Source organism: Neomonachus schauinslandi, chromosome 3 (assembly GCF_002201575.2).
Source record: "Neomonachus schauinslandi chromosome 3, ASM220157v2, whole genome shotgun sequence".
In the NCBI taxonomy this organism is placed as follows: domain Eukaryota; kingdom Metazoa; phylum Chordata; class Mammalia; order Carnivora; family Phocidae; genus Neomonachus; species Neomonachus schauinslandi.
In genome coordinates this window covers 139,427,921-139,447,148 of record NC_058405.1, presented here as the reverse complement: position 1 = coordinate 139,447,148, position 19,228 = coordinate 139,427,921, and the positions used below count along the sequence as shown (strand labels likewise).

The following is a 19,228-nucleotide window of genomic DNA, read 5'->3' as shown; positions in this document are numbered from 1 at the left end:
ACCAGATCTTCTTTATCCATTCATCTGTTGATGGACATCTTGGCTCTTTCCACAGTTTGGCTATTGTGGACATTGCTGCTATAAACATCGGGGTGCACGTACCCCTTCGGATCCCTACTTTTGTATCTTTGGGGTAAATACTCAGTAGTGCAATTGCTGGATCATATGGTAGCTCTATTTTCAACTTTTTGAGGAACCTCCATACAGTTTTCCAGAGTGGCTGCACCAGCTTGCATTCCCACCAACAGTGTAGGAGGGTTCCCCTTTCTCCGCATCCCCGCCAACATCTGTCATTTCCTGACTTGTTAATTTTAGCCATTCTGACAGGTGTGAGGTGGTATCTCATTGAGGTTTTGATTTGGATTTCCCTGATGCCGAGCGATACTGAGCACTTTTTCATGTGTCTGTTGGCCATTTGGATGTTTTCTTTGGAAAAATGTCTTTTCATGTCTTCTGCCCATTTCTTGATTGGATTCTTTGTTCTTTGGGTGTTGAGTTTGATGAGTTCTTTATAGATTTTGGATACTAGCCCTTTATCTGATATGTCATTTGCAAATATCTTCTCCCATTCTGTTGGTTGTCTTTTGGTTTTGTTGACTGTTTCCTTTGCTTTGCAAAAGCTTTTTATCTTGATTAAGTCCCAATAGTTCATTTTTGCCCTTGCCTCCCTTGCCTTTGGCGATGTTTCTAGGAAGAAGTTGCTTCGGCTGAGGTCAAAGAGGTTGCTGCCTGTGTTCTCCTTTAGGATTTTGATGGACTCCTGTCTCACATTGAGGTCTTTCAACCATTTGGAGTCTATTTTTGTGTGTGGTGTAAGGAAATGGTCCAGTTTCATTCTTCTGCATGTGGCTATCCAATTTTCCCAACACCATTTGTTGAAGAGACTGTCTTTGTTCCATTGGACATTCTTTCCTGCTTTGCTCTGACTTGCTTTTAAGTGGATATCAATGCCTGGTTGTATTTTAAGGTTCAAAAATTTTTAGTAGGTTTCCATATAAAGGATCCAGTTGAAACCACTTCTCATTTTTTAAATAATTGCATTCTTATATGATCCTTCAAAAAATAAAAGGCTCACTAGAGTACTTATGATGTCTCAGATGTTCTCGATATTGTTATACATTGAATTCCAGACTTCTAGACAAAATCCTGCAAAAGGGCCTTCTACTGCAGCCCATTCTCCTACTAAATACCCCTGCCATTCATTCCCAGGGGCACAGGGGGCATGACCCCTTTGTGCATGGCCACAGGTGTTTACAAAGCAGGTTTCAGAACTCTTAAAAATGAACCATCTGAAATTTAGAAGTTCAGACTTCCTCTTGAGTTTAAAATTATTTCACAAGGAAAGTTATAACACAGTAAATAATAAACAATTCTAGGTCCTGAATAGCAAAATTCTTTTACAGAAGAAAGAATTTAAAAGTGGAATAAGTTACACAGTAAAATTAAGTTTATGTTCCCTTTATTTTGAACCCCCAATTTCACTAACATTTTTAAAGTTTAATTTGACTTTAGGGTCATAAGCCCCTTTGACTATTGCCTTTGTGCAAATATTTTAAGGGCTCCCAGGGATTTCTTTACACTTTCCTACATTGGTTCTGAAGAAATACACTTAAGTATTGGGATGATTTCTTGTTACTGATGCATAAAAGAGCACTTTCTTTTTGTTTTATATTTTCAGCCTTTGTTATTTTTCTAATTGGATACATAGGTTGAGGCTTTAAATACCTGAGGGGAAAGCACAGTGAAAAGCCTTCCTCCCTATACAATCTAACTTTGAATCTTCTTTGTACTTAAACAGCTGAACCAATTCAGTTTACGAGACGCATACAGAACATTGTGGTGAGCGAGCATCAGTCTGCCACCTTTGAATGCGAAGTGTCCTTTGATGATGCTATTGTAACATGGTACAAAGGACCAACAGAACTAACCGAGAGCCAGAAGTACAACTTTAGGAATGATGGTCGCTGCCATTATATGACCATTCACAATGTGACCCCAGATGATGAAGGTAATTTAGTTGATGGCATCCCCGTGAATATATAATTTAAATCTTGTCTGTTTTATATATTCTACCCTAGCTTACACTTACACTCTGTAATTCTATATAGAATACTTTTTTTTAGGAAAGAGAAGGATAAATAAATCCATACTGTATTTAAATAAAGAAGTGTTATTTATAAATGTATCAGAAAACAAAAGTTTGATGATTCTTCTTAGGTGTCTATTCAGTAATTGCTCGACTGGAACCGAGAGGTGAAGCAAGAAGCACAGCAGAGCTGTACTTAACAACCAAAGGTCAGAAAAAACCCCATTTAAGCCACATTGCAATCCCTGAAACAAACAATCCCGCCCAGACAACTCTAAATACAAAAATGTCATTTTTTTTTTCTTTTGCAGAAATCAAGCTTGAGATGAAGCCTCCTGGTAAGTTTAAAAAAACAAAACAAAACAAAGCCTTGCTCAAATATATTCAGTAGAATTTTGTAAATGACAGAAGCCAAACTGAAATGTCTAAAAATATGATTTAGGTTTTTCAGTAAGATATTATTTGGCAAAATAATTTTCAGGAAATAACATAAATGTTAGGCTTTGGGAGCTTGGGAAATTAGAGATAATAAGGTCTTATTCAGCTGATATCTAGGATATTGCCAAAACTGTGTGGCCATAGAACAGAACCAATTTTCACAGGGAATAAACATGCCTATGTGGTTGCATACAAAAGAATCCTAATTATCTCTGTGTCTATGTATTAGATTCTGTTGTTGGAAACGCCTGACAAACACATCTTAGTTGTCTAATAAATATCTGTGGTTTCAGTCCCTCTATGCTTACCCTTAATTGTTCCTTTCCAGATATTCCTGACTCCAGAGTTCCCATCCCAACCATGCCTATCAGAGCAGTACCTCCAGAAGGTAAGACCCAGCACAACACCTGCGCTTGCAGCAACGATATTCTATATATACCACAAGGAAATTAGCGATGCCAAACCACAGTAGAGAGCCAGAGCACAGCCTTGCATGTCATATTCTTCACTGTGTAATTAAAAATCAAAGCAAGAGAGTAGTAACAATTATATATGCTATTTTTATTTGCTCTGATTGATGAATTGGTACTATAACACCTTTGATTACTGAAAGGAATGCGTAAGACTTTTCATTATACTTCACACAAAGAAACCAAACCATGATGATGGCATTTCTTTTCTTCAGAAATCCCTCCTATGGTTGTTCCTCCTATTCCTCTGTTGCTACCATCACCTGAAGAAAAGAAACCACCAGCAAAACGCATTGAAGGTATTTTCTGTTATCTACCTAGATGTCAAAATACATAATCAACTATCGCAGACCTGGAAAATGTTGTCTAATGCAACATGTTGGCCCTCTAGTGGCCAGTAGGTTGAATTGCCTTTCAAAATGTAAATTACTTGCTCTAAATGTGCAAGACATGTGATTAAAACTCTGAAAATCACACAAACCAAATGCAATGCTTAATGTTAAAATATTTTATCTTAATGTAACCACTGAAACATTAATGGCAAATCTATTCCACATTTCATACTTTATATATTTTAACTATATGTAACTATATAACAATAAAATAATTAACTTCTAGTGAAGCTTCTGGAAATAAACCATACTAGTTTATAGTCATGTTGCAAGTTACAGTGTTTTCTTCTCAATTACAAAGTTAACACCTTTTTAAAAATTGCTATTTTGTTACAAAAATGTGATTTAGAATATCTTTGATATATTTGATTTTTTTTTCTTATCTAAGGAATGAGTTCACCAATAAGGAGCTCTTGAGTGTGTCAAGGAATTTCCCTTTTCAAATATTTCAATAGATGAATTATACTATTTGTCCCCCAAGCTGCTCAACTAAATCAGTCAACAGACAACCTGGGACTTTCTAGAGTTCTGGGTAGTTGAGAATTGCTGTCAGAACTCTCCTTGCATTGGGAAAAAATTCTGCATGTCAAAGTCAGATTTTTCCATTGCAGTTTCCAGGGTTTGGCAAGCCAGTATCCCAGTATCTGCTACCATTGGTGTCCAGAGCTTGAGCTACTTTTCAGCCAGCCTCAGGGAAAATTCAATGAAAAAACAAAAAGCCTTCCAGTTTTGTGACTAATACATCTCAATAATAAAAGCATTTTTATAATTTATATGAATAGTTAAATATATTTCATCCACTTTTGATAGCAGAGAAGAACGAGAATCAAAAATCATATTTGTTGTCAGAAATAATAATTACCTTAATGAATGATTTAGTCTTTGAGCACTACTGTCAACATGGCTAAGTTTAACTACCCACTGGGAAACTTGGGAAATTAAATCTTATTTTAAAAATTAAATTTAAAAAATTAAATTACTCATGAATATTAAGAGCCATAATTCAAGTTATAAGTAGGGGCCATGATCAAGGTATAACGTCAGCAACAACAAAGAAAATTTCCACAATATCATAGATAGGACTTTTAATTTTACTAATTCACTTGTTATTCTTCATCCTGACAAATTTAAAGTGTTCTTGTCTAAGTGAAACTAAGTGAAAATGTGTACCTTTTCTATTTGTGGTATCACTTAGGTTCATGTTCTGCATGTTTTGAAAACTGTAGGCAGGCATAAAATTAGTGAAGATGTAGAATCACCCTACATACTCTGTCTCCATCCAAAAAACATGTTCCACGTGCTAGCGCAAGACCTTTCTGAAACAGGTATCTTGCAATAATGTTTCAAGAGTCTCGTTACCATCAAAACATATGAAAAAATAAAGTATTTCAAGAAACCTCTTCGTTTCCTGAAAACATTTTACTCGTTTATTTCTGACATCTTATTTTTTAGTGACCAAAAAAGCTGTGAAGAAAGATACCAAAAAAGTTGTTCCGAAGCCCAAAGAAGAACCTAAAGGTATTATATCATTAATTAATGAAAACTGAGTCTTACTGTTTTTCTCCTGGTTAACAATTTTAAACTCCAAATAGTGGAAGGAGGAGGAAGGTAAGAGTTTGAATTCCCAAAGTGGAGCCTCTCCCTTCACTCACTCTCACCCTCTTCTAGAACTCAGCCCTCACTTTCTCTTTGTCAACTTCCACGCTTTCCTTTTTTTTCTCCCCATCCTCCTGTGCCTGTGTCTGCCCATGGCACGCAGTGGTAACACCACAGAGTTCTTGTTATTTCTGGAGGGAGCTGCCTACCCACCCACAGCTGCTCTTGATCCAGTCCTACCGACTGACGGCCAAGGACCGATGCAAATATACAGTGGCTGCTCCAGCCCAAGTCAGAACCCTTCCTGGCTCACCTGAGCTGTCAGTCCCTGCAGAAAAACAAAACACTTTTTGAAGGAGGATCAGTTCAATTACTTCCTTTTTTTTTTTTTTTTTACTATATCCTGGAAGAGTTGTTTTTTTTTTAAGATTTTTTTAAATTTATTTGCGAGAGAGAGAATGAGAGACAGAGAGCATGAGAGGGAGGAGGGTCAGAGGGAGAAGCAGACTCCGTGCTGAGCAGGGAGCCCGATGTGGGACTCGATCCCGGGACTCCAGGATCATGACCTGAGCCGAAGGCAGTCGCTTAACCAACTGAGCCACCCAGGCGCCCCATATCCTGGAAGAGTTTTAAGAGGAAGACTAGATCACTAAATTTGAGCAAATCGTTTTACCTGTTTAGCTAAGATCAGAGTAAGGAAGCCCTCCTGCAAGGAGGAGGATCTGGGAGCACAAGGCACCACCCCGAGATGTTTTTCTATTTTTTTTTAAGATTTTATTTTATTTATTTTGAGAGAGAGAGAATGAGAGAGAGCGAGCACATGAGAAGGGGGAGGGTCAGAGGGAGAAGCAGACTCCCTGCCGAGCAGGGAGCCCGATGCGGGACTCGATCCCGGGACTCCAGGATGATGACCTGAGCCGAAGGCAGTCGCCTAACCAACTGAGCCACCCAGGCACCCCCCGAGATGTTTTTCTGAGTCCAAACATTATGGCAGAAGAGGGCGCTCATAAAGCATGGGTATTTCCTCCACTTTACAGTTAACCATTGAAAAAATTAAACATGCATTATTTGTTAGCATTAGGCTTACTGAATAGTCTCTTCATGTCTCATGTTAATTGAAATTGTTTTAAATCAACCTAAACTAGAATCAAGTTTCAGCCTTTCCCTATTTTTGTTAATACGGCATTGCATAGCAATGCTGGTAACCTAAATATGGAAATTATAAAGGGGTTTGGTATACTAGCAGTAGTCACAGACTGTACAACTAACTGACAAAGGTGCACAAGATTAGTAAACATTAAATAATGCATACTCTAAAAATAAACATGTATTCTATTTTTTAAAATCCCAGACGTTGACAAGAAACCCCAGCCTCCTACTGCCTTGATTCCAGCAAAAGGTAAGTGAAAGATATTGTTAAATATTTTTTGTATCTCTGAGATTTGCATCTCTGCTTTGTATTCTTATTTTTTAAATAGAAGCCTTCTAGCTGATTGTAAAGTTATGGCATCTCCTCTGCCATGTTACAATTAGCGCTAGAAAGGACTATGTCCTATTGCTCCTGGCCCCGGAAGGGAAACAGGCAGGTGTTTATGCAGCCTCAGGGCTGTGGACACAGAGAGTAGTGGCAAGGGTTGGAAAGGGAGGCATCCTCCTTATCGTTTCAGTTGTAGCTAACACAGGTGCTAAGGATCACGTAAACGATGTTAGCCTTATTTTTTTTAAAAAAAATTTATTATGAAAGCAACTAATTGATTTGGTGACATAATTTTAAGTATTATCTTATTAAACTGATTATAGAGTCACATTCAACTATCAAAAGTGTCGCTTTAAAATTAGAAATGTTTCTGAAAGAATAATTGGAAACTTAAATAGAGGTTAACATTAGATGTAAATTCCATTAAATGATCAAATGGTAAAATATCCCATGGGAGTTCTCATAGAACAATGGAAGATGTGTCCATTGGGTATTTACTGAGTGCCATTCTGTTCACACTGGAAAAATCCTCAAATGAAGAGCAAGTGCATCTCCATACTCTTTACTGTGTTCCATAGCCGACAAAAATGTAAACAGGACCAATACCCAGAAAATGTAACAAATTATCGACATCATACTGAGATCTGAGATACTGATACTGTGTGACAACATAGACTTTGGTTTATGAAGTAACGGTACGAATATAATTAATATGCTAATACTGTTTGTTTGTTTATTTCAGCCCCTGAAATTATTGATGTATCCTCCAAGGCTGAAGAAGTAAAAATAACAACCATAACCAGAAAGAAAGAGGTTCACAAAGAACAAGAACCTGGGTATGAGAAGAAGCGTGCTGTTTACGAGGAGAAGAAACTTTTCATCGACTCTCTGGAGGAACCTTACGATGAGCTAGAAGTAGAACCCTACACGGAGCCATCTGAAGAACCTTACTATGAAGAACCAGATGAAGACTCTGAGGAGACCAAGGTAGAAGCGAAGAGGGAAGTTCACGAGGAATGGGGAGAAGACTTCGAGGAAGGCCAGGAATACTATGAAAGGGAAGAAGGTTATGACGAAGGGGAGGACGACTGGGAGGAAACTTACCAAGAGAGAGAAGTGATCCAAGTGCAGAAGGAGGTTTACGAAGGTGTGTATCGACTGGGCAGCTTCTTTTCTCTTTTCCTCAGGGCGTGATGTTTTCAGGGCTATTAATCTGAGCTGCAACAGATAGGAAGGCAGTGAAATGACCATTTCGATCTTTTAAGGTTAGACCTTTTTAGAAACTTACTCTTTTTTTTTTTTTTTAAGATTTTTTTTTTTTTTTTTTTATTTGAGAGAGAGAGTGAGAGAGAGAAAGAGCACAAGAGGGGGGAGCGGGAGAGGGAGAAGCAGACTCCCTGCCGAGCAGGGAGCCCGATGCGGGACTCGATCCCGGGACTCCAGGATCATGACCTGAGCCGAAGGCAGTCGCTTAACCAACTGAGCCACCCAGGCACCCCGAAACTTACTCTTGACGTTTCTTCAGTCACGTTCAGGTTCGACGTTGTTAAGTCGAATCATGTAGTCCCATCACAAGATTCCAAGTGCTGTCTTCTAATGCAGAAATCCAGGGTTTACTTCCACTGCCATCTGCACCTCTGCTGGATCCTGCTTTGAAATCCAGCGGCAGGGATCATGTTAGCCATAAAGATCCCAAACACAATACTTTCCACAAATATATATTCTTACTTCCTTTGTAGTTAAATATAATCTACTAGAACTTACTCATTTAAGCATCCCTTCTTATTCCTCTGTTTTTGTTAAAGAATCACATGAGAGAAAAATTCCAGCAAAAGTGCCTGAAAAGAAAGCACCGCCTCCAAAAGGTATGTAATTGGAATTATTGAACTAGATCAGAACATCCATATCATTATCATGGCTTGTTGGGCAAAGATGTATAAGTCACCAGTCCAATCCAATAGGCACAACTTCTTCTCTAAGCTTTATTGTATCAGTGAATTTTTTTCCTAAGAATACCTAATTTACTTAATGCAAAAATTAAAAAGATGATAAAAAGATGGTTGTGATAAGTATTTTTTAAAACAACCAAAATATTTGAAGTACAGAAATTTGTACTTAAAGTTCAGAGTACCAAACTTGCTTCTTTCTTAAAAATTATATATATGTATATATGCATGTATACATATATATTTATATATAAACATACGTAGATACATAGTAGAAACAGAGAATTTGAATAGAAATTCTAAAAGTACTGCAATTTCTTTAAAATGCTTGCAGTTATAAAGAAGCCAGTAGTTGAAAAAATTGAAAAGACTTCTCGAAGAATGGAGGAACAGAAAGTTCAAGTCACCAAAGGTATTATGATTTAAAACATTTCTAATACCATGTACACACGTCATCTGTTTACTGATGTATATTCCCATGTTAGTTATTTATATAATTATCTAAACTAAGGTATTTTTAAATTTTGTGCAAAGCAATATTCTTCACAATAGAAATATATTTGTACATATTTTTTAAGTACCTGAAGTTTCAAAGAAGATTGTTCCACAAAAACCTTCTCGGACTCCAGTGCAGGAAGAAGTTATTGAAGTGAAAGGTATACATCTTTGTCTTTCCAGTTACAAGTTTTAAACATTTTTATTTATGTCCACGTATATGTGTACATATATTACTAAACAATTCACAAATCTGAAACTACCAAAATATATTCTTCTACAGTATATATCTTATGTTGAGTTGCACATGTGTATAATTTAAGGAAATAATAACATTCCCTTTGTTTCTAGTTCTGCTTTAAAATTACATGTTTTTTTAATTTAAGGAAGGTTTTGTTTAATAGTCTTCTAATTTTACTATGCAAGGCATTCCATTGCATATAATATTCCCTATCCTCTCGTTTATATGCATAAACCCTAATGGATTTGGAAAAGCACCACATTACGTGTGAAGAAGTTGTGTCTATTTGATTCCCATTTAACAATGTTTGATAAAGGCTGCATGGGTCGTTTGTCCCCATATATCAGAACATGGTTTGTATTCTTGTCAATACTGAATTTATTCTCAAGCTACTCGTACTAACTCACTCATTCTGTGTCTAAAGACTTACATGTAGTGTGCAGTCTATGTATTTGATCAGGTATCTTGTCCTAGAAAAAGAAATACTAAATGTGAAATATTCTCTTTAAAGTACCAGCTGTGCATACAAAGAAGATGGTTATTTCAGAAGAAAAGATGTTCTTTGCTTCTCACACAGAGGAGGAGGTGTCAGTCACAGGTATAACGCACATTTGAATTTGGGGGCTCAGATGGAAGGGCTTTAGATGAATTTTTATCTCTCTTCTTCACACCTAATTTGTGATTATGAAGGCATCTCTGTCTCCTTGTAGCCCTCTGTCGCCTTTTCATTGCACACTTGTCTCTGTTTTAATTTGTATTTCAATATTCTTTGTGAATTATAATTACCACCCATAATATGGCATACCAGTAATTAAAATGTACATTTTTTAAAGTCCCCGAGGTACAGAAGAAAACTGTTACTGAAGAGAAAATTCATGTTGCTGTTTCCAAAAAGATTGAGCCTCCACCTAAAGGTATTAGTCATTCCTTCTAGGTTTAAAATCTTTTAAAATTTCGATCGTAAGCCTCTGGATATGTTAATATTGAAGAATGGATTTGGTCACACAGTCAGTAGACCTACAGCCGCTAGGTACAATGGACCTTCCAGGGGGATGGGGGTGGAAAGACCATGAGGAGCCCACAGGAGAGGGGAATGAAAACGAATGGAGGCTCTGGCCCCAGCTTCAGGAACCTTACAATCTGGTGACCAGCTACTTGGAAATAGAAATTTGATTTCCTGGAGCCAGCTTGTGCCCACTCACCAGAGCTGATGGTTAAGTTTGCAGGAATTTTGCTACCCAGTGTTCAACACCTCCGTAATTAAAAGTTGAACTACATAAACTCACAATTAAACAAATTATATTAAAATCTATGATAATGGTCAAAACTCCTAACTTCCACTTTCACTGCATGTTATTATTCTCTCTGTTTCTGAGGTTGTTTACATCGATTGTGCCTACGTGGTGGAAGTCCTAGATTACGGGGGCTACTGCGCATCATTCCCCACTCCACGACCATGATGTCTCGCTTGTTAGCCAGGGTGGGAGTATTTACACCACCACAGAAATTGGAAATCGGCAGCTGCTACAAATTAGGGCTCCCCCTCCCCCACACACCCCGCCCAAATTGTTAAACTTTTAGGATACAAAAAATATTTAAGATAATCTAATGCAATTGCTATAATGCAGTTGCCTGATAAATGTAGAGTTTCTAAAACTAGCGTCTGAGGCACTGGCACCTCTAAGGAAGGGCGGCTCCTACCTGTTCCTAGTAAAGTGCAGGCTCCAGCTGTTGAAGGTCAATAACAACCACAACTTTTTCTAATCTGCCTTTCCTCCGGTTCCCTCGCCTCTTGCTTCTAACATGGCGTTTTCTTGCATTCATTTGGCATAAAAGAGACATGTCTACTCTTTATTTTAATTCTGTCCTGCAACAGCATATGCCTTGTTGTAAAAACACACGATTTCTCAAAAATGGCACTTTTTTTTTTTTTTTAAAGTCCCTGAGCCACCTAAGAAACCAGTCGCGGAAGAAGTGGTTGCTGTTCCCACTCCTAAAAAGGTGGAGCCCCCACCAGCCAAAGGTAGAATAACATTTTTGAAAAAAATTCCTTAATGTCTGTCTTTTTGTATCTTTTTCTATGGGATCTGTGTATTAACGGAGTAGTATCTGTAAAGGATTTGTAATGTTTTCTGTGTATGTGATCTCATTAGCTGTGGTAATGTGTTAACACAAGTATCAGTAACTTTAGACCATACTACCTGGGTATTTGTTTCATGGAATGTATGCAACGTCTCTATGGTATTGATTTATTTTGCATACATTTCTACCACAAGTAGAGCATGTTTAGTGACTTCCTAAATTCTTACAGTCTTACTGAGGATTTATGCTTTCGTGTCATCTTAAATGTCTCAGAAGGAAACGAGAATTCTCAACCTTGTTTCAACAATGTTATCTTTAAAGTTCCTGAAGTTCCCAAGAAACCTGTGCCAGAGGAGAAAAAGCCTGTTCCTGTACCCAAAAAGGAACCTGCCGCTCCCCCAAAAGGTACACCAGAACTGATCGGGGGCAACCCTTTGCCCCAAATGCCAGCCTTTTGCTTTATATGGTCTTCGTACACATACTATGCTGTCTTACAATTTTGCGTCTTTTAGGTGTCCCTGGTGTTTTTCATTTGTTGGTCACCTTCCAAGCCTATACCCTTGACATACATTATTTACGACACGGAACAGTCCAAAGACACCACCAAAAGTGTTCTTAAAAGAAGTAACTATGTCAAACTGCTGTCTTAAACTTTTACTATCTTTCCTCTGTTAGAGAAAGAAATCTTTGTGAAACTAATTTTCTACAGGCACGTTTCTAGGAAGAGTCTTTTACCCCTCATTTACACGACTTTTCTTAATAAAAAACACTTCCATGAGTTATGATGGGTTACAAAGGGTCACAACTGGAAAGTGTGACTTAACGAGATAAAGATGTATACACTGCTTCTGGTAACTGCCACTCTTCCAAAAAGTCAATAGCGGCAAGTTTAGAATAGTTGAAAACATTGATTTTTGATATTTACTTTGACCATGTTTCCTGACATTAACTGAATGTCAATATTTGCCATAAGTGTTGCAGTTATCTAATTAGCTAGTCAGGGGAACTTTCAGATACGTATGTTCGGATTCAATGTGCTAATCCTTTATTTTGGTTTTTGAATTTGGTTCCTTTTTGGGGGAAAGGGTTGGTGATGTAAAAGACACTACTTTGGGGTGCCTGGGTGGCTCAGTCAGTTAAGTGTCTGCCTTCGGCTCAGGTCATGATCCTTATATGGGATCCTGTGATCGAGCCCCACATCCGGCTCCCTGCTCAGTGGAGAGCCTGCTTCTCCCTCTCCCTCTGCCTGCCGCTCTGTCTACTTGTGCTTTCTCTCTCTCTGTCAAATAAATAAATAAAATCTTTAAAAAAAAAAAAAGACACTACTTTTGGATGCAATGAAGCTACAAACTGCGTACCTCTGGTCTGTTACAGAGAGATTCAGTACGAATTCAGTATCATCCAATTTAGGAAAACCAGGTTTACTGAAATCATACATTTTAAATAGTGTTCCCATTTTGCCAGACTTCCCATTTTCCATTTTTTTTCCTAAACCAAATCTGTTTCTCTCTTTCTCAAATTCTTGACTCTTTCAGAATTCTGGGTCTTATAAAAAAATTGATTCCTGACTATCTAATCATTAAAATACAACTTCTGATTATCTAATCATTAAAATATGGTTATTTGAAAATAAGATACATTAAAAGGTCATATTACTAAAACCAGTACTAATACCAAACGCACTTGTGCTGAGGGAGACACAGAGGCATATCTCACCTACCATTAAAAACAAATATACATAGTAACATATATATGCATAAACAGCCATGTATAGATAATATATACAGACATAAGTGTATATATCTGTATAATTACATCAGGATATTACAAATGAAAGCATAGAGGTTCAAGAGTTCACAAAAACTGCTATCTTATTTAAAATAGAAACAATTATTGCCAGCAATGCATGCTGTTAAAATACATCTGCCAGTGAAAAATTCTATATAAACACTTAGAATAGGTAAACTAAGCCATTGTAAACCTTTTTGGGTCAGAGATCCTGTTGAAAACTATGGAGCCTCTTAGAGAAAACCATGTATGTGTATACTCACAAAACGTCATACACAGAGCTCCCCAAAGTCATTGACACATGGATTCAGATTGAGAAGCCTACTCTAGAATGAGTGTTTCCTGAGTTTTAAACACACTACAGTTACACCAAAAACAAACAAAGTAAGAAGAGAAATGGGAAAAATGGTATCATATAGGTACAATTATTCTAAATATGTCTTAGTCTAAGATAGTCTTAGATAAATTAAGTCCATTGTTATTATGGATTCCATTTCTTGACACAAAGCCTAACAAGACTTTGCTATATTCTATAACTACACTCTATATTGTTTGTGTAGCCACTAATTTGTTTTTATCAAAAGCATACCAATATATAAGAATGAATTTTATACATATCTTTTTGTGCATATGACTCATTTTTAATTGCCTGAATGCCTCTATAACATTCCTTATGACATTTATTACATTGTGACCTTTTTAACATTATAGTTTTTCTGCATTATTTTGTCAATGCATAGAAACTCTATGACATTAATGACCTGCTAAAGATTGGTGTGTGTGCCTACGTCCATTCATAAGAGTGGCATCGGTGGAACTAATGTTCTGTTTTAAAAACTTTAAGTTCCAGAGGTGCCAAAGAAACCTGTTCCTGAAGAAAAGATACCTGTTCCTGTTGCAAAGAAAAAGGAAGCTCCACCACCTAAAGGTATAATGCCTTGCTTGGTAAAGAAGCCTGATTTTTATGTCTTGAGTACAAAACACCTTTGTGTTTAATTATCTGTTGAATTAGTTTAATTCAAAGTGAGTGTTTTATGGTGTGAGTAATAATTCAACAGAAGTGTCTGTCCACCTGCCTACTTTCTTACAAAATAGCTGTAAATTAGCTGCTTTGGAAAATACAAAGTTATTTCTAAAAATTAATGTCTTTTCAAGTTCCTGAAGTACAGAAGAGGGTTGTCACAGAAGAAAAAATCACTATTGTTACTCAAAGAGAGGAATCTCCACCACCAGCAGGTACTTAATTCCATCTTCATAAATAACTTTGTCTTTCCTTCAAACTTCTTTAATTGCATGCCTTCTTTAATGGGCATGCCAATTCTGTTGCTCTTTTTATTTTAACTTTCTGAGAATCTTAAAATCAAATGCTATTCTTTAAGTGCCAGAAATACTGAAGAAGAAAGTTCCTGAAGAAAAAAGACCTGTTCCTCAAAAAGAGGAAGAAGCTCTACCACCAAAAGGTATTGTCTCTCTGTCTTTCCAAGAACCATCTTTATATAACATCATGTAAGAAGGCAAATGGTGGTTTTGGTGGTTTTGTGATATGAATACATTGTGAGTATATATCTGTGTTTGGGGTTGGGCTTCAGTGAGATAACTCTGAAGTTCTAAAAATGCATGTTTCTAAATGCCAGTTCTACATAAGAAACCAGTCCCTGAAGAGAAAGTTCCTGTACCAGTTCCTGTCGCTAAGAAAGCTCCTCCTCCCCGAGGTAGGATTTGTCTCAGACCTCTGACGAAAATCTTGTTGCCTGTGAATTCTTGCTTCGTTCTATCCGGTGTCTTCTTGTATGACCCTCCGTCTCTCTTCTGACAGAATGTGCATGTGTGTGTATCCTCATGATGTTTGTTGCATAACTCGTTTTCCCATTTTGTTAGAGTGGCGTACTGTGCATTTCTTCCCCAAACTCTTAGGGAAAGAGGATTGTTAAGATTCTTGATTTTTACACTTCAACTTAATGCTTTTTTAAAGCCGAAGTTTCTAAGAAAACTGTGGTAGAAGAAAAAAGATTCGCTGCCGAAGAAAGACTATCTGTTGCAGTTCCTCAAACAGTGGAAGTCATGCGACGCGAAGGTATATAATCAGAAGTGAGGGGAGAAATGGGTGTGCGTGTTTCCTCAAAGTCTTTCTTTCCAGATGTGACTATTTACCTTATAAGTTGTCCTTATCAGTGTCTACTTGCTGTAGCCTTCTGAGACTGAGTCTTTTGTGTCTGCAGTGGTCTTAAATCATTTCAAGACAGTGAATGAGGTGCTGAAAATGTGATAATTGTTAACGTGGCCACAACTGGACATTATTTGAATATTCTTCTCAGTCTTGGGCTGTACTGTCCCCTTATCTTAAATCAGCTCTCTCTTCCCTGTGATGAGGAAGCACTACTCAGCAGTTACAAGAACCATTATCCAGCTGTAGGGGACACATGGCTATTACCAGTATTTCAGGGGGGCTGAGTTTAAATTAAATATTATCTTTTAAAATATTCACAGAGGAAGAGTGGAGTTATTCAGAAGAAGAGGAAAGAGTATCCGTTTCAGTTTATAGAGAAGAGGAAAGAGAGGAGGAGGAAGAGAAAGTGGAGGTTACAGAATATGAAGGTAAACAACGCCAATGAGCTGGAGATGATCTGGAGTCTTGATGAGCTGTTTTCTTTCACAGATTGTTTATCAGATTAATGAAAGTGGACACAAATTCGTGAATAGCCAAGGGCCTCATTAGATGTATCTTTTGATCAAAACACAAGATTCAGGAACATTACTTACAGTAAAAATCCAATGTATTGTTTGTCTATCCTCTCTTACTTGGCTCTAAGGAGGGAGTGGGGGGAGGCCTCATATTTACAGGTAATTAATGCTGCAGGTATCTCCATCTACATTTATCCTTCCAGTAGACAGGACTTGGTTTCAGCATGGTGGGCCAGCATAAACATCACCTGGTAGTCTAATGTCTAAAACATGGGTAACATAAAGCAGTGTTGACAGCACAGCTCACTAATGTGTCCTGACTCAGTTTTTAAATGAATAAGAAATTGTATTACCTTATTACATTCCAGAAATCAAGGCCATGTTTGAGAGTGAAGCACTGAACACATAGGTCTTTCTTGTATTTCATGTATGGAGAAAACAATTATGTAATATCTTTGATTGAATTAGCTTGTTGTTTAGACGTTCCTATACCTATAATGCTAGTTCTCTATAGTTTCTTAAGGATTGAACAATGAGCTTTATTTCAGTCCTTTGCAATGAATTAAGATACCACTAGGTTTACTGCTAAAGTCCAGCACTCTGGCTAAAGCTATATATCTGAAAGAACTTTCCTAAGAAAGTTCTAATGTAGCTCTGCTTCAAAGAAAAATCAGTAAGTTCTATAACAAATTAACCCTCTTCCTTAAAAAAAAATGAATAGACTCCTAAATGTAGATGCCCTTGAGTGCATTTCTGACTAATAAAAGGCGCCCCACTTCTTCTCCATGTGGAAGAAAATTCCATGGAAAATTCCGATGTGCAGCCTTAATGGAATGGCTTGGAACAGGGCAAGATGGGACATGACTCCCAAGAGGAAGCCCACTGGTTCTGTTGTGCTTCCTGGGAAAGGCCAAGGTGTTGGGCATAAGTCAGGAATCTGATAGATCAAAGAGGGCCCATCCCTTCTAGACATATTTGGGAAACCAAACATAACATGTACACAAGGAAACTTCTCATTGCATGGATCTGATTTCAATTTTTGACCGTATGCATTATAAATCTCTTTGAGTATTATAGCTAAAAGGAGAGATATTCTATGATACTCTTTGTTTTCATTAAGTCTAGATCTAGGGAAAAGATGGGTAGCCTGTTAAGTTTACTTCTAGTGTAAAGAGATATGTCTACAACTAGATCTTCCTATTCTGTAATTAACTTTATACACATAGGCTCAAAAACCATATGAAGACACCTGTCTCTTCTACCATACTTGCCCCCACAAAACTAGGAAAAAAAAAAAAAAGCTTGTTTCCAAGTCCTCAGTAGGTTTTTCACATGTAATACAGGTCTTTTCTTTTTTATCATCCAATTTATGTTTCCTCAAGTGTATGTTTCTGCCCTGAAGCCTTCAAATCTAGAGTGCTCTGTTATTTTTGAAATTTATCTTCAAATGCTTGTTATTAATTTAGCCACTAGGATTGTTTTTATGTCTTGTACTTGTCCTGTTCTTCCTGCAAATATAAGCATTATTATCTTTATGATACACTTGAAAATTAAATTACTGAAACTTATTTCTCAATTTCTTTATTAAGGCGTACACTTTGATTAAAATGCACTTTTGGGGGGGGCTTTAGACGGGAACAGTTGGGGATTTGGCAAGTGTTAAACTTTTTATTATTTTAATTACTCTTTGAAGTAATAAATCACAGCTGAAATTAAACATGAAAAACACTACAACTTTTCTTTAAAACTGATGTCTTTAAAGTGATGGAAGAGCCTGAGGAATACGTTGTAGAAGAAAAGATGCACTTTATCTCTAAGAGAGTTGAAGCTGAACCAGCAGAAGGTATACCAACCCTTAAATTAATTTTAGCCCTATTTGTGTTTGGCTTGTCCCGTTCTTTATCTTCTCTTGCAGTCAGTCTATCACTTGTATTGCCTATATTGATAACTATCGTGTCTAAGTAAACAGATTGCTTACATTTTTATTGAAAAGAAATCGGGGCATTTCTACAAGTGTATTTTATCATCTTTTCAAGTGGTTGAGAAGCATGAGAAGAAGATTGTACTGAAACCGAAAATTCCTGCTAAAATAGAGGAGCCCCCACCAGCTAAAGGTACAGTTCTCGCTCAGAGAAATATGGTACCCTTTGTCTTAATGGCTGTATCAATGCCTTCCATTTGCGTGCTGCCTGAGTTTTGTCAGCACTGATGTATAGACATTTTTGCTGAATAGAGTCATTAATGTTTGTGTGTATGTATGATCTTTTCAAAAAGTGAATTCTAAGCCCCAAATGTCACTTCCTCTGTAATGCAAACTAATATTCTTCAACCTAATCTTTCTAAAGTTCCTGAAGCACCTAAGAAACCTGTGCCAGAAAAGAAAGTCCCTGCCGCGGTTCCCAAAAAGGAAAAGGTGCCACCAGGTATCCTGGGCTTTACTTTATTCTTGAACAGTGTCTTTCTTTTTCATCTTAAATTGGTCCATTCTTCAAATTTTTATAACATTAACAAGAAAATAGTGCCTGTGGTTAACATTTTTTCATCTTGTTTGCTTGACTGTGTTGCCTGATATATTTTAAGTGCCGGAAGAGCCAAAGAAGCCAGTTCCAGAAAAAAGAGTGCCTCCAAAAGTGGCTAAGAAAGAAGAACCTCCCCCCACCAAAGGTAAATGAAACCCTCCAGCACGAAAACCAAAAACATGTCTTGTCTTTCATCCTCTTGCTGCTGTCCTTGGGTCACACCTTTTATATGGAGGTTACTGGAGTATGTTGGAGACTGTGGTCTATTACTGCCTTATCTATGGGTGGAGTATTACTTGTTGTGAAGTTTATTGGTGTGTATGTTGTGAATTGCCGTAGTCCAAAATCACAGTACTTTCAGGCCAATACCTGCCCCCCCCAAAAAAATCCACTTTAAGTAACTTAACTCCCTAATCCTAAAATTACCTTTCAAGTGACTGAGAGGCACATGCAAATTACCCAAGAAGAAAAAGTTCACATTGCTGTAACTAACAAAGAGGAGCCTCCAAGAGCAAGAGATACACGTGACCTTTCAATACACGGACTATTGTACTTACCCTCTTCTCTTTACCAAATGCACTGCTTATGGGTATTTGTTGTTGTTGTTTTCGTTGCTATAGTTGTTTGTTTATGTTTTAAATAATGAAAATGTCAAGTCCTTTATGTTTGAGTTACTATTATATGACTGCCTTTCATGGTCTGAGTGAAGATAACAGTTCTTAAAGTGAAATCTGTCTTTAAAGTGCCCGAGGAACCCAAGAGAGCTGTTCCAGAAGAAAAAATTCCAAAACTCAAACCTAGGAGAGAGGAGGAACCACCAGCAAAAGGTATACTAACTTTTTCAAAAATCAATATAAGCATGTATGTATTAAAACTAATCTAGTGGAGGGGCGCCTGGGTGGCTCAGTCGTTAAGCGTCTGCCTTCGGCTCAGGTCATGATCCCAGGGTCCTGGGATCGAGCCCCACATCGGGCTCCCTGCTCTGCGGGAAGCCTGCTTCTCCCTCTCCCACTCCC

At 37.4% G+C, this 19,228-nt stretch overlaps 1 protein-coding gene across 1 annotated transcript in view; it reads left to right on the top strand.

Annotated features, from left to right (window-relative positions):
- Nucleotides 1-19,228, top strand: part of TTN (titin) — a 269,090-nt gene that overhangs the window by 102,474 nt on the left and 147,388 nt on the right. Inside the window, 27 exon segments of the mRNA XM_044913684.1 lie at nt 1,799-2,008; nt 2,218-2,295; nt 2,398-2,424; nt 2,853-2,912; nt 3,210-3,293; nt 4,839-4,904; nt 6,334-6,381; nt 7,202-7,606; nt 8,265-8,324; nt 8,740-8,817; nt 8,984-9,061; nt 9,653-9,739; nt 9,975-10,055; nt 11,081-11,164; nt 11,545-11,628; nt 13,856-13,939; nt 14,167-14,247; nt 14,391-14,471; nt 14,637-14,723; nt 14,984-15,099; nt 15,501-15,606; nt 17,456-17,536; nt 17,730-17,807; nt 18,039-18,116; nt 18,274-18,357; nt 18,647-18,736; nt 18,956-19,039. Of these exon segments, the coding sequence (XP_044769619.1) occupies nt 1,799-2,008; nt 2,218-2,295; nt 2,398-2,424; nt 2,853-2,912; nt 3,210-3,293; nt 4,839-4,904; nt 6,334-6,381; nt 7,202-7,606; nt 8,265-8,324; nt 8,740-8,817; nt 8,984-9,061; nt 9,653-9,739; nt 9,975-10,055; nt 11,081-11,164; nt 11,545-11,628; nt 13,856-13,939; nt 14,167-14,247; nt 14,391-14,471; nt 14,637-14,723; nt 14,984-15,099; nt 15,501-15,606; nt 17,456-17,536; nt 17,730-17,807; nt 18,039-18,116; nt 18,274-18,357; nt 18,647-18,736; nt 18,956-19,039 (2,580 nt within the window).